The sequence below is a fragment of the Carcharhinus amblyrhynchos genome, chromosome 8 (genome assembly GCF_965287045.1).
Source record: "Carcharhinus amblyrhynchos chromosome 8, sCarAmb.v2.hapA, whole genome shotgun sequence".
NCBI lineage: Eukaryota > Metazoa > Chordata > Chondrichthyes > Carcharhiniformes > Carcharhinidae > Carcharhinus > Carcharhinus amblyrhynchos.
Window position 1 is genome coordinate 119,528,891 of NC_137331.1, and position 15,047 is coordinate 119,543,937.

Sequence of the window (15,047 nt, forward strand, 5' to 3'; positions counted from 1 at the left end):
CAGAAGCCAGAGGATGGTTATCAAGCATTGTTTTTCAAACTGGAGGTCTGTGACCAGCGGTGTGCCTCAGGGATCAGTGCTGTGTCCACTGTTATTTGTTATTTATATTAATGGTTTGGATGAGAATATAGGAAACATGGTTAGCAAGTTTGCAGATGATACCAAGATTGGTGGCATAGTGGACAGTGAAGAAAGTTATCTCTGATTGCAACAGGATCTTGATCAATTGGGCCAATGGCTGACAAATGGCAGATGGCGTTTAATTTAGACAAATGCAAGGTGATGCATTTTGGTAGATTGAACCAGGGCAGGACTCACTCAGTTAATGGTAGGGCACTGGGGAGAGTTACAGAACAAAGAGATCTCGGGGTACGTGTTCATAGCTCCTTGAAAGTGGAGTCACAGGTGGACAGAGTGGTGAAAAGGCACTCAGCATGCTTGGTTTCATCAGTCAGAACACTGAATACAGGAGTTGGGATTTCTTGTTGAAGGATGGGAAGCCAGTCAAGGGAGTATTGGAATAGTTTTGAGTCCATATTAACCGATGAGTAAATCCAGCGCAGGGTCAAAATCTTTTTACTAATCACTCAATGGTTTGGACTATCGGAGCACTTTTCAACCTGTCTAAGATCAGCTTGAATAATAAAGATAGCTTACCTCTTCCCTTCCCCTCCCAGTAGTATCTGGGCATTTAAATTTCTGACTGTCTGATATGTCTCATGTAAATGAGTATCCAGACAGGAGCAGAGCTCCAACCTCAACAGGACTGTTTCAACCACACAGCAACCGAGCAGGGCTTTGTCTGATCTAAAACTCAAACTGCAATTGAACTGCCCAGACTATTAGTTTCAGTGCAAATGTACTCTTAGCATATCACTCAGAACAGCGCCAGGGTCCATTTGTTTCCTCACCCAACATTCACCAAGAGGTTAGCTAACGCAACCGTGATGTGGAGGTGCCAGCGTTGGACTAGGGAGAGCACAGTAATAAGTCTTACAACACCAGGTTAAAATCCAATAGGTCTATTTGGTAGCAAGCGCTTTCGGAACACTGCTCCTCCATCAGGTGATTGATAAAAAATGATCACCTAACGAAGGAGCAGCGCTCCAAAAGCTACTAAATAAACTGCTGGACCTTAACCTGGTGTTCTGAGACTTCTTACCTAACTCAATCAGTAGAGACATTTCACATCTATGCAGCAAATATTGCGATGTTGTAAACATTTATTCTTCAAGCCAAGCTTTTTTTTTGTACAGTATTTGTTTTACTCTTAGTCAAACCACAATTTTTTTTCATAACAGTAAAGCATTGCCCCCACAAGATTCTCAATACAGCTCTGATATGAAGTGCGTGGGGTATCATTTTCACTTAACCACTTAAAAATAATCCCAATGGAAAATGTTTTAAAAACATGAGTTTTGAACCATGACATTCAACACTGCAGTTCTTCAGTCTCAGTAGGAACTAAACAGATGTTAACCAGTGGTGACATTCTGTTGTGCAGCGAGAAAGGAGAATAGCACAGTTCATGTAGCAATGCCGATACAGGATAGGGAACTGGTCACTGGCCCATCATTTTAGCTTCACAGCCATGTTTGACACAGGAGGAACTACGATCGGAGATGGAAGAGATGAGGGGGGAAAGAAAAATATTTTTTGAAATAGAGCAAAACAGAAGTAAGAAATACATTTTACTTTGCCCTAGTCAAATAGTTACATCATGAAGTGAAAATGCCGCACACATTTCTAGATTACTAACTTTCAGCACAGTTTACCTCGCAGGTATGGTCAATATTTCAAAGTTTAACTTAGTATTGCAGATGCATATTTATTAACCTTAAATCCTTTCTGGCCCTTTGATTTGCTCACTTAATCCATCATAATGGTTAGCTCATTATCCCATGAAAATCACATGATCCATGGCCATTTTTCCTCCAGCAATTTGACTGGTTCATGAAAACCATGTGACCTTTGCTCCTATTGTTCTAAGAACTTAAGAAATAGGAGCAGGAGTAGGCCATCTAGCCCTTCGAGCCTGCCCCGTCATTCAATAAGATCATGGCTGATCTGACGTGGCTCAGTTCCACTTTCCCGCTTTCTCCCCATAACTCTTAATTCCATTGTCTATCAGATATCTATCTACCGTGACTTAAATATATTCAACGAGGTAGCCTCCACCACTTCAATAGGTAGAGAATTCCAGAGATTCACCACCCTTTGAGCGAAGAAGTTCCTCCTCAACTCTGTTCTAAACTGCCCTCCCCTTATTTTGAGGCTGTGCCCTCTAGTTCTGCTATCCTTTCTAAGCAGGAAGAATCTCTCTACCTCTACCCTATGTAGCCCCTTCATTATCTTGTAAGAGTCTATAAGACCCCCCTCAGCCTTCTAAACTCTAATGAGTACAGACCCAGTCTATTCAATCTCTCTTCATATGCTAACCCCCTCATCTCCGGTATCAGCCTGGTGAACCTTCTCTGTACTCCCTCTAAGGCTAATATATCCTTTCACAAATACGGGGACCACACAGTACTCCAATTGCGGCCTCACCAGTGCCCTGTACAGTTGCAGCAAGACCTCCCTGCTTTTATATTCTATCCCCCTCGCGATAAAGGCCAACATTCCATTCGCCTTCTTGATCACCTGCTGCACATGCCGACTGGGTTTTTGCGATTCGTGCACAAGGACCCCCAGGTCCCTCCGCACTGTAGCACGCTGCAGCTTTTCACCCTTTAAATAATAATCCCTCCTACTATTATTTCTACCAAAGTGGATAACCTCACATTTGCTAACTTTATACTTCATCTGCCAGGTCCTCGCCCACTCACTCAGCCTACCCAGATCTCTCTGCAGACTTTCCGCGCCCTCCATGCAATTTGCTTTTCCACTCATCTTCGTGTCATCAGCAAATTTTGTTACCCTACACTCAGCCCCTCCTCCAGATCGTCTATGTAAATGGTAAACAGTCGAGGCCCCAGCACCGATCCCTGCGGCAGTCCACAAGTCAGCAACTGCCAACCAGAAAAGCACCCATTGATTCCAACTCTCTGCTTCCTGTTAGATAACCAATCCTCAATCCACGCTAACACCTTAGCCCCAACTCCGTGCACCCTAACCTTCTGCAGCAACCTTTTGTGAGGCACCTTATCGAACGCCTTTTGGAAATCTAAAAACACCACATGCACCGGTTCCCCTCTGTCTACCGCACTAGTCACTTCTTCATAGAAACCCAATAAATTTGTTAAACACGACTTCCCCTTCACGAATCCGTGCTGCGTCTGCTTGATCAAACCGTTTTTTTCTAGGTGTCTTGCTATTTCTTCTTTGATGATGGATTCTAGCATTTTTCCAACTATAGACATTAAGCTAACTGGCCTATAATTCCCTGCCTTTTGTCTGCTACCTTTTTTAAACAGCGGCGTAACATTAGCTGTTTTCTAATCTTCCAGCATTTCCCCAGAGTCCAGCAAATTTTGATAAATAATTACTAAGGTATCTGCTATTACTTCTGCCATTTCTTTCAGAACCCTGGGATGCTCTATATGATCTGTTTAGTTTACAGAAACCATACATCCTGCCAAGGATAAAGTCCTGCAAATTGATTTTTGCAAGTCACTGCAGCAGCAGTGCTTGGGTCTCAATTTTCCCAAATTCTATCGACCACAACCTCACTGACCCAGGACTTTACACAGAAGGTACAGCAGACGCACAGACCATTCAACCCAAACTGGTTGATGCTCCTTACCAACCCCTTCTAACCTAAACAGAATTCTAATCAGAATTTCCTTCTACATGAGGCAAATATTGCACATACTGAAAACCTGAAAATACGTAGATCAGACAGCATGAGTGCAAAGAGGAACGGACTTCGTGGATGTAATTCTCCCGAGCCCCTGCTGGCAGATTTAATGGCGGGGATGGGAGGAGAATATGGCAGGAAGCCCAGAAATAGGATTCACATAGTACGAATTTACAAGGGATCTCCTGCTGACGTCCACCATGGCTGATTGGAAAACCTGCCAGAGGCCGACGTGAACATTGTATCCAGTTAAAGGGATGCAGATGAAAACCTAACTTTAGATGCCAGATTATCCAAAGTGCTGACAGGATAACGCAAAGGTCTGAAACATCTTCAGAACAATGACGTGCAGGCGTTGGAACTCACCTGAACAACGCCTGCAATCCTGAACCCTGGAACATCACAGCAATGGGTCAAGGGGTGGATCTTCCAGATTCAGTCTCCTGGAAGCGATCTATCTTCCAGTCTCAGAATGTTCCTGGAGAGCCATTTTTGTTCTCGGGAGGTCCATCTTCTAACCTCAGAGTGATCACAGAGAACTGTCTTCATTTTCAGGGGGTCCAACTTCTTTCTTCGATAGTGGGCCGTGATATTGGATGCCTTTTCAATAATGGCATCTGGACACTATCCAGGCCTGCCCCGCCACCGAATACAGCGTGAAGCACCCAAGTGGATAATTTATGAACCCAAGGTGCGAAGATTTGACTTGTTTTCTTACCGGCCTCCACAGCGGGAAATCAGTCCATGTTGCCACCCTTGCCAGAGCACTTAGTCTCAAAATGGTAAAATTTTGCTCAATGTCAGGGACAGTGAGTCTGAGGACAGAGTCCCACATGATTCAGAACAGACACTGGGAATATAATGCCTTGATTCAAACTTAATTCAAATCTGCTTAACCTGTCAAATGTCACTGTTATGCAAGTTCAGGGATCAGATCTCAAATGTTCTTGCTCAGCAACTCTCTCAAAAACGTGCCCAAATTTATATAGAGACTTTGTATTCAAGTCCGAAGATGTTTCACAGCCAATGCATTGAATTCACTGTTAATTTTGAAGGGAAACATGATAGCTACTTTACACAGAGCAAGTCCCATAAATATCCATGAGACAAATGACAAGATACAATGCTCGTGAATCAGCATGAACAGAAAATCTGGCAGAGGGTAAAACAGATTGCCAATTCACTTGTGCCCAGTTTGCACTAACACCAGGGCTGGATTTTTGATCCTACTCTGCTTTGCATGGTGCTGATTAAAGAATACAAGCTGGCTAGGTCATTCAGACAGCTCTCCTCCTCTTTTTCAAATAGTGCCATGGAATCCTTTACATTAACTCTATTAGACAGAGATATTAGTCTAACATCTCAGCTCCAAAACAGCATTTACTGCTGTGCTGAAGTACCAAACTATGTCATTAGCCCTGAACCTATGACTTATTGATTTATTGGGACAAGGCTGCTCTCACTCTCCCAATGACACTTCAGTTACTAAGTATTTACAATGCAGAACCAGAACCATACTATTCAGCCCAATAGGTCCATGTCAGCTTTTATGCTGAACATGAGCCTCCTCCCACACTTCGCGGATGATTTTTCACTTGATATCATTAAATGTAATCTCAACACATTCACACTTAATTGGTGCCATCTGTCAATTAATATTACATTACCAACAGGGTCTCTCTTCTCCCTCAAAAACAAGAGTTCTTCAGCTATTTTTCGCTTGTCTGATGCCAATATCTTTCTTCCCAATGGAGTGTAAAATGGACAGCACACCAAAAGCTTTTTTGTAGATCAACTGTGGCCTTTAGATTTTACATCTCAAGAATTCCTGGCAAACCTTAAGTTTACTTTGAACAGCAGGCATCAGCTGTCCCATCAGATAATAAAAGAATCGACTAAATACGTTGAATTAGTTGTGTTACTACATTATTTATCTTTTCAAAACGACTAATTAATATTTTTCCAGCTTAACTTGTTTACACATTTCACATGTCATTTCTCTCGTCACTTTCAGGTGAACAAATGAATATACAACCATTCTCAAATCAAGAGGAAAAAGACTCTCTACTATTTAGACGAAAACGAAATACTCTTGACGCTGCAAATCTGAAAGGAAAATAGAAAATGCTGGAAAAATCAAACCAACGAAGAAAAAGGGGCAGAGGTTACAATTTAAAACCGAGAGTCCGGAAGGCTATAAAATGCCAAGTCAAAAGATGAGATGCTGTTCCTCGAGCTTGCACTGAGCTTCATAGGAACACAAGAGGCCAAGGGCAGAAAATTCAGACTGGGAGAATTAAAATGACAGCCAAGTGGAAGTTTAGGATCACATCTGCAGAATGAACAGAGATGCAAGTGGTCTCCCCAGTCCAGTAAAGATCACCTTGTGAGCAACAAGCAAAACAGACTAGATTGAGAGAAATACACATCAATTGCTGTTGACCTGAAAGGACTGTCTGAGATTTTGAACAGTGAGGAGGGAGGAGGTAAAAGTGCATGTGTTGTTTCCCCTGTGCTTGCATGAAAAGTCTGCAGCAGCTGGAGAGGAACCAACAAGAGGGAAAAACCTGTTTGACCTCATCCTCATCAACCTGCCTGCCACAGAGGCATCTGTCCATGATAGTATCAGCAGGGGTGACCATCGTACAGTCCTTGTGGAGACAAAATCCCATCTTCCATCGCATTGTGTGGCAGTACTACCATGCTAAAGGGAATAGACTTCCAATGGATCTCGCAACTTAAAATCAGGCACCCGTGAGATGCTGTTAGCCATCAACAGCAGCAGAATTCTACTTAAGCACAATCAGTAACCTCATGGCCCGGCATATCCCCTACTCCACCATTAAAACCAAGCTAGAGGATTGACCCTGGTTCAATGAAGGGCTCAACAGTGGCATCTATCTGGCCTTATGGAAAAACAGTACAAATTCAACCCAGTCAATTACTGCCCCATCATTCTACTCTTGATCATCAGTAAAGCAACAGAAGGGGTCAGCAATAGTGCTATCAAGTAGCACTTGCTTAGCAATAACCTGCTCACTGATGTTCTGGTTCTACTGTCACACCCTAACCTCATTATAGCCTTGGTTCAAGCATACTGTGTATAGTTCTGCTCACTCTATTATAGAAAGGATATTATTAAACTAGAAAGAGTGCAGAAAAGATTTACCAGGATGCCACCAGGACTTGATGGTTTGTTATAAGGAGAGGCTGGGTAGAGTGGGACTTTTTTCTCTGGGGTGTAGAAGGTCAAGGGGGTGATCTTATAGAGGTCCATAAAATAATGAGATCAGCTAGACAGTAAATAAATTTCCCAAAGGTAGAGGAAGGTGCGAGGGCAGAGATACAAAAGTGTCCAGAGGGGCAATTCTTTCACACAGAGGGTGGTGAGTGTCTGGAACAAGCTGCTAGAGGTAGTAGTAGAAGCAGGTACAATTTTGTCTTTTGAAAAGCATTTAGGCAGTTACATGGAGAAGATGGGTATAGAGGGATATGGCAAAATGTGGGCAATTGGGACTAGCTTAAGGGTTTTAAAAAAACAGTGGCATTGACAAGTTGGGCCAAAAACCTCTATGACTCTATGATACTGCTTCTTAAAAAATTTCCAACATGTAAATCATATCATATATCGGTAAAGGAATTATGAACAAATTCCTGAATAATTGAAACAAAAGCTGATTTTGAATGGTTAAAACTTAAGTTTGTGTGTTAAAGGGCTTGAGGAAAGGAGTACATTCGGTTCCATCGAGTCTGCACTGACACCACGAAAGAATATCTTACCCAGGTCCACATACAACCCCCCCACCTGTCCCACCCTGTCCCCGTAACCTCGTGCCTGAACCATGGCTAATCCACCTGATCCATACATCTTTGGACATTAAGGGACACCCTGAAAGCTTAACTCAAAAAAATGTGACATAGATGTTATGGGAGGTCTGGGAGGTCCTTGCTCAGAAAAGACCTGCCTGAAGGAACCTTCTGAATGAAGAGGCACAATTCTTTGAGGTCACAACAGCAAGAAGAAAGCTGGAAAAGGAGACTGACAAAGGGATACCAGCCATTCAAGGACTGAACCCACCTCACAGAAACATTTGCCAAATGTGTGGCCAAAGATGCTGCTCTAGAATTGGGCTGAGCCACATTGAGACCCACAGAAACTCTGTTCAGTAACAGGGAGCTCCTTGGGTGGACAATCATATTCATTAACGAGTGACCACTGAAGAAGACATACATTTGATTTGCACTATAACCTTTTCATTCTGCTCCTCTTTCTACTGCAGAAGTCAAAGTGACCTACATTATTGTTTTTTATTTATTATTGTCACAAATACGCTTAACGCTGCAATGAAGTTACTGTGAAAATTCCCTAGTCATCACACTATTCGGGTACACAGAGAATTCAGTATGGCCAACACACCCAACCAGCACGTCTTTTGAACTGTGGGAGGAAACCCAGGCACCCGGAGGAAACCCACGCAGTCACAGAGAGAACATGCAGACTCCGCACAGACAGTGACCCAAACCAGGAATCGAACCCAGGTCCCTGGAGCTATGAGGCAGCAGTGCTAACCCACTGTGCCACCGTGCTGCCCTCTGCATGGGAACTCCTCCAGGTGAGCTCCAATAGCGGTCCTTTTTAAAGATTTAAGTTGACAATATTTGCTCCTGTACAGTTAAGTATACACATGGCTACTTTATGAGCAACTATTCAGATTTGAGACAACCCCCACCCACTTGCCTAGCTGTCCCACAAAGACTAGACTGTACTTGGAGCAAAAAGAATTATTCAAATACACTAAACCCCACAAAACTAGGCTGTCATTTGAGTAAACTGTTGGTACATATGGCCCAAGCAACTCACGATCTCCAGCACAGCTCTTGCGCTGTTCAAGAAATCTTTAAACACACCATATTGTCAGGGACGTAAGGGGGATTAGTAGGGTCAATATGTGGGGTTACGGGGATGGCATCTTGGTTAGAATCCCTACAGTGCAAAAGGGGGCCATTCGGCCCATCATGTCTGCGCTAATCATAATCCCATTCAGGCCCTATCCCTGCAACCCCATATTTTTAGCCTGTTAATCCCCCTAACACTAAGGGGCAATTTATCATGGCCAATCTACCTAACCCGTACATTTTTGGACTGTGGGAGGAAACCAGAGCACCCGGGGGAAATCCATTGCAGACATGGGGAGAATTTGCAAAGTCCGCACAGACAGTGACCCAAGCCAGGAACTGAACCCAAGTCCTTGGTGTTGTGAGACAGCAGTGCTAACCACTTGCCACCCATGATGCCCTAATAAGGCCTGGGTGGCATTGTTGTCAGTGCAGGCCCGATGGGCCAAACAGCCTCCTTCTGCACTGTAGGGATTCTATGATTGTGTGCGTCACTGCAGCCAGATTTATATTGGAGTATCAACCATGCAACTTCAGTGAAAGTTCCTACAAAATCACCATAAAATTCTCATCCCACATCACATTTGGATTATTTCCAAATTCAGTTGACATCCATTTCCCAGTGGTTCTAATGTAATTATGGAGTGCTTCTAATTAAACACAAAACAAACAAAAACACAGCAGGACAAGTCTCTGATTTAATTACAGGTTGCATAACCTTTCTTTCTTTTGGCTAGCCAGGCCACATTAGTAACTATAAGTCAAAGTATCATTTTTATTTTAAATATAAAGTAAAAACAAAAAGTTCTGGAAAAACTTAACAAGTCTGGCAGCATCTGTGGAGAGAGAAATAGAGTTAACGTATTGAGTCCATATGATTCTTCTTTGGAAGTCTTTTTTTTAATTTGTTCCCATGATGTGGGCATCACTGGCTGGGCCAACATTTATTGCCCATCCCTAATTGCCCTGGAAGAGGTAGTGGTGAGCCACCTTCTTGAACAGTTACAGTCCATATGTCACTTGCAATGGCTCCTCTCAGCGGTCTCACATTATCTCAGGTGTCCCCAAGGATTTGTAAGGAGAGAGAAGAGCCAACGTTTCAAGTCCAGATGACCCTTTGTCAAAGAGCTTTCACAAAGGGTCATCTGGACTCGAAACATCAGCTCTTTTTCGCCTTACAGATGCTGCCAGACCTGCTGATATTTTCCAGCATTTTCTCTTTTGGTTTCAAATTCCAGCATCTGCAGTAATTTGCTCTTGTCCCCAAGGATTGTTTCTTGGCCCTCTCGTAATTCTCATCTGCATGTTGTCATTCAGAACATTAAATCACAGTGTTTGTCTCACACACTGAAGACATTCAGCTCCCACTCACTATCACCTCTGTCAGCTCCTCCACTATTGCTGATGTCAGACTGCTTATCCATCATCCAGTACTGGATGAGCAGAAATTTCTTCCCAATAAATATTGGGAAAACTGAAGCCGAAGCATATGGTTCGTGCTCAAAATTCCACTTCTGAGCTGCCAACTCCATACCTGACAAATAATCTGAGATTAAGAAAGACTGTTTCTGAATTTGGTGTCTTTTTTTTATCCAAGGTGAGTTTTCAACCACAAGCTTGGGTCATGAATAAAACCGCTGATTTCTACCTAGGGAACATGATCTAATTTTGCCACTGCCTCAGCTCATCTGCTACTGAAATCCTCATGCATCCCTTCATTACCTCTAGACTTGACTATTCCAAACACTCCTGGCTGGTTTCCCACATTTGAAACTTGGGCTGGGATCAGTCTGGGTCTTTACAGTAGACACCCAAATGTGAGAAGACATTTTAATTCTTCTAAATTTTTCTGGGGAACTATTTGTGTCACACAAGGAAAAGCATCTGCAGATGCTGTTTGGATGGCTCAATGACAGGTCTTCAAATAGCGTAACAGACTCTGACAAGGACCAACTTTTATGAAATATTAAGCATTCTATAGTTCAACTGCAGAGGTGTGTTTTACTATATCTGTAGAAACAGTTACGAAGTAAAACTTTACATCACAGTTTTAGGGTAATAGCCCAAAGAAAGTTTGCACTTCTGGGCAATTGCCCTGCAAATCCTTGGGTGTTCCAAGGGGGATTTCCCAGTGCATTTTTGAGTTGTCCTTCAAATCGTCACTGGGAGCTTGGACGTTATGGTCCCTTCCCCCAATGTGGCTTGGGAGCAAACTTTGTTTTATAATAGTCCTGTGCAACATCCTGGGATTTTTTCATTATGTAAAAGGTATTTGTTCACCATTAGAAATAACACAAGAACAAACTCAAGTTATTTTCTTTTTGAATATTGATGTCATAAGACTGCTATTTGGATGACTTAATGACAGACCTTCAATTAGCATAACAAACTCTGACAAGAACAGGATCAACTTTTATGAAATACTGAGCATTGTACAATTTAACTGCTGAGGCGTTTTTTTTACTAGATCTGTAGAAACGGTTACATACTTTCACAAAGAGAAAAGCACGGCAGGGCACCATCATTCATAGAAACACTGAGCACGTGAGCTGACCAAAAAGCCAGTGCTTAGCTTCGCAATTTAGTCCATATTCAATACATACGCCTAATTTATATCTTGAAGATATAATCTCATCAGACTATCCTGGTCAGATTGAGGTAGAAGAGAGGGCAAGAGGTCAAGGACCAGATGGCTATGAAGAAACTCTTGTTTGTGTAGTTCAAGGGGAGGGAAGCAAACATCAAAGAGAAAATAAAGCAATACCTTTGCCACTACTGCACTCCATTGTATACAGGTAATCCATATAGAAGGCCCCAAAGCGCTGCACACCAGCTATCTCTGTGTATGTCTCCTGCCAACAAAGGAAGACAAATACAACTTAAGTTCCAAAAGGATAGAATTCAGAGATTACAACACTATATGTGAATGTCTATTTGTATTTGCACAGCCTTTTACACAAAGGCTTATCAAGCAAAGAGAACAGAGGTTATCTAAAGCATTCTCCTGTTCAAGTAATGTGACATAATACAGGTTGTGCACAAGGGAGCTATACAATTTGAGTCACCATTTCACCAGTTAATACCTAATTTCAGTTACCTATACAGTCAATAAAGTCACAGCAAATTTGTCTCCAAATGCAGCTTGAAATGTTAGTAACTGTAACAATTTGTTGAAACATTGCTTTTCTATTTAGAGCGCAAAACAAATTCTAACATTATCTTCAAATTTATTCAAAAGTATCCACTTAAATATTCCCAAAGTACGAGCAACACTTCTTCTGCTTCGTGTGCTTTAGTTCGTCAAACTCTGCTGGCAGACACCGAATTAAGAAATCAGTTTTTTTAAACACCTAGTTTATATTCGTGACCAGTAATTGAGATTAAAATATATTCTCCTCTTTTATTTTTTTGCTGGCACGGTGGCATAGTGGTTAGCACTATTACCCCACAGCGCCAGAGACCCGGGTTCCATTCCCAGCTTGGGTCCCTGCCTCTGCGGAGTCTGTATAAGAACATAAGAAATAGGAGCAGGAGTAGGCCATCCAGCCCTTCGAGCCTGCCCCGCCATTCAATAAGATCATGGCTGATCTGAAGTGGATCAGTTCCACTTGCCTGCTTTCTCCCCATAATCCTTAATTCCCTTGTCTATCAGAAACCTATCTACCCATGACTTAAATATATTTAGCAAGGTAGCCTCCACCACTTCAACGGGCAGAGAATTCCAGAGGTTCACCACCCTTTGAGTGAAGAAGTTCCTCCTCAACTCTGATCTAAACTGCTCCCCCCTTATCTTGAGGCTGTGCCCTCTAGTCCTGCTATCCTTTCTAAGCGGGAAGAATCTCTCTACCTCTACCCTATCTATCCCCTTCATTATCTTATATGTCTCTATAAGATACCCCCTCAGCCTTCTAAACTCCCGGTGTTTGTGTGGGTTTCCATTGGGTGCTCAAGTTTCCTCCCACAGTCCGAAAGACATGCCAGTTAGTTGCATTGGCCATGCTAAATTCACTCTGTGTATTAGAACAGGTGCAGAAGTGTGGCAACTCGGGGATTTTCACAGTGACTTCATTACTGTGTTAATCTAAGCCTACTTGTGACACTAATAAAGAAACTTTAAATTTAATAACTTTAAAGCTTGGAGTTGCCACACTATTCCAAGATAAAATGCATATCCATCTCCTTTTAGTGTACAGTGTAGTTTTGGATGCAGACCATTAGTTGCTCAGTTCAACCTGAAACTATATTTCAAAGGATGAATAAAACCGTATATTTAAGAAAGCTGTCATGAGGGCTGAACATTACAAGATTGTTTATGTCCTGAACTGCACCTTTAACTCATACAGAGAATTTTGGATAAATACCTTAACTCGAAGATATTCACTTGTGAACTGGTTGCCATTGGGAGAAAACCTCAAATAAAAACCTATTGAAGTGAGGATGGCATTTTTAATATCTTTTTCACAGAATCTCACAGAAAAAAATGGTGTTTGGCGTACAGAAACAATGTACATCTGAGTGAATGCTGGAACAAGCTCCGAGATAGTAGTAGAGATGGGTACAATTTTGTCTTTTAAAAAGCGTTTAGATAGTTACATGGGTAAGATGAGTATAGGGGGATATGGGCCAAATGCGGGCAATTGGGACTAGATTAGGTGTTTAAAAAAAGAGGCATGGACAAGTTAGGCCAAAGAGCCTATTTCCATGCTGTAAACATATGAACTCTATCTGCTTTGGGAAAGCAGGGTGAACTGTTTTTTGCTAAAATAAAGCAGGATACTTGTGAGAGTTTGGTTTCGGCTGAAAGTGAAGGGGGCAGACATAGCTCTTGAAAATTTAGGGAATGGGGAGTCATTGAGGCATAGGGTAATGAATAAAATCAGGATCAGCACCCGGAAGTGGATGGCTTTTCAACTTCCAAGTTTTCCATTCTAAAACACAGAATAAAGCATCAAATTGGAGGGTGGGCTGAAGGCCAGCAGAAGTGAGGATTCTGTCCAATCAATCTAGGAGGGTGGATGCCTGCCATCGGAGGTTTTTGGCCTTGACCATAAATGAGATCACGGGCCAGTCATTTAAAAGGGCCACTCACACAGTGTAGGGTTAGATGACCCAGCAAATGTGTTCCAATTGCACAGAATGTCATTTTTGTGACCTGGAGATACTTGCAAGCCTTTAAGCTAACTTGCATCTGTTCAAGCTTTCTCTGAAATGTCCATGACTTGCTATGGTGGCATCCAACTTGAACATTAACAAGATTTCCTCATTTAGCATTGAAGAGTTTCTGATTATTGCTTCTCTCCAGAGATGTCTGAGGCAAGGGAGCGAGGGGAAGAAGCAAAGGAAAAAGGTCGCACAAGGCCCTAGATTTAATGAGGACTCACTCCACTGAGCTACTAATGCCAGTGGATGGGAAGGGGAAACATGTAACCTGGGAGGAGATTGCTGAAGAGGTCAGCAGCATTGAACTGGTGAGGCGCATATGGGCACAATGTCAGAAGGGGCTCAATGACCTCAATGGTCAGGCAGGGCGAGTAAATCATCAGCATCCATTTTCTTGTGCCATGAAGCCTCAAAGCAGCGTATTTGAATGATGGAGGCATGGATGTTTGTCTAGTGGTCCAACGGGGACTGTGTGCAGTTTTGGGCGCCGTACTTATGCAAGGATATTTTGGCCTTGGAGGGAGTGCAGAGGAGGTTTACTAGGCTGATGCTGGAGTTGAGGGGGTTGAGCTACGAGGAGAGGCTGAATAAACTAGGCTTGTACTCGTTAGAGTTTAGAAGAATGAGGGGAGATCTCATTGAGACGTATAAGATGATGAATGGGATAGAGGTGGAGAGACTCTTCCCGCTCAGAAAGGACAGTAGGATTAGGGGGCACAGCCTCAAGATAAAGGGGGCGCGGTTTAGAACGGAGTTGAGGAAGAACTTCTTCACTCAAAGGGTGGTGAATCTCTGGAATTCTCTGCCCGTTGAAGTGGTGGAGGCTACCTCGCTAAATATTTTTAAGACGCGGGTTGATGGGTTTTTGATAAGAGAGGGGATTAAGGGTTATGGGGAGAGGGCGGGAATGTGGAACTGAGCCACGACAGATCAGCCATGATCTTATTGAATGGCGGGGCAGGCTCAAAGGGCCAGATGGCCTACTCCTGCTCCTATTTCTTATGTTCTTATGTTCTTAACATAATGCAGAAAGGGCACTGTGCACTTACTGTTTTGGTCCAGATGGAGGGTGCAGGTTTGGGAGCCTGTGCAGATAAGGCAAGTGGACAGGGGTCAATAGAGAGGACCAAACCAATCTTGTGGTGAAGGGTGGGCATCAGCTGCCGCCATCAGGAAGCATCTTTCAGGGGCGGCA

General features: G+C 42.9%; 1 protein-coding gene across 9 annotated transcripts in view; it reads right to left on the reverse strand.

Moving 5' to 3' along the window:
- The window catches only part of vps13b (vacuolar protein sorting 13 homolog B), a 942,410-nt gene that overhangs the window by 736,801 nt on the left and 190,562 nt on the right, over window positions 1–15,047 (reverse strand). For all 9 annotated transcript variants that reach the window (XM_080194714.1, XM_080194711.1, XM_080194717.1 and 6 more), the window contains exon 12: window positions 11,457–11,544. In XM_080194714.1, coding sequence (XP_080050840.1) covers window positions 11,457–11,544 — 88 coding nt within the window. The remainder of the gene's footprint in view (window positions 1–11,456; window positions 11,545–15,047) is intronic.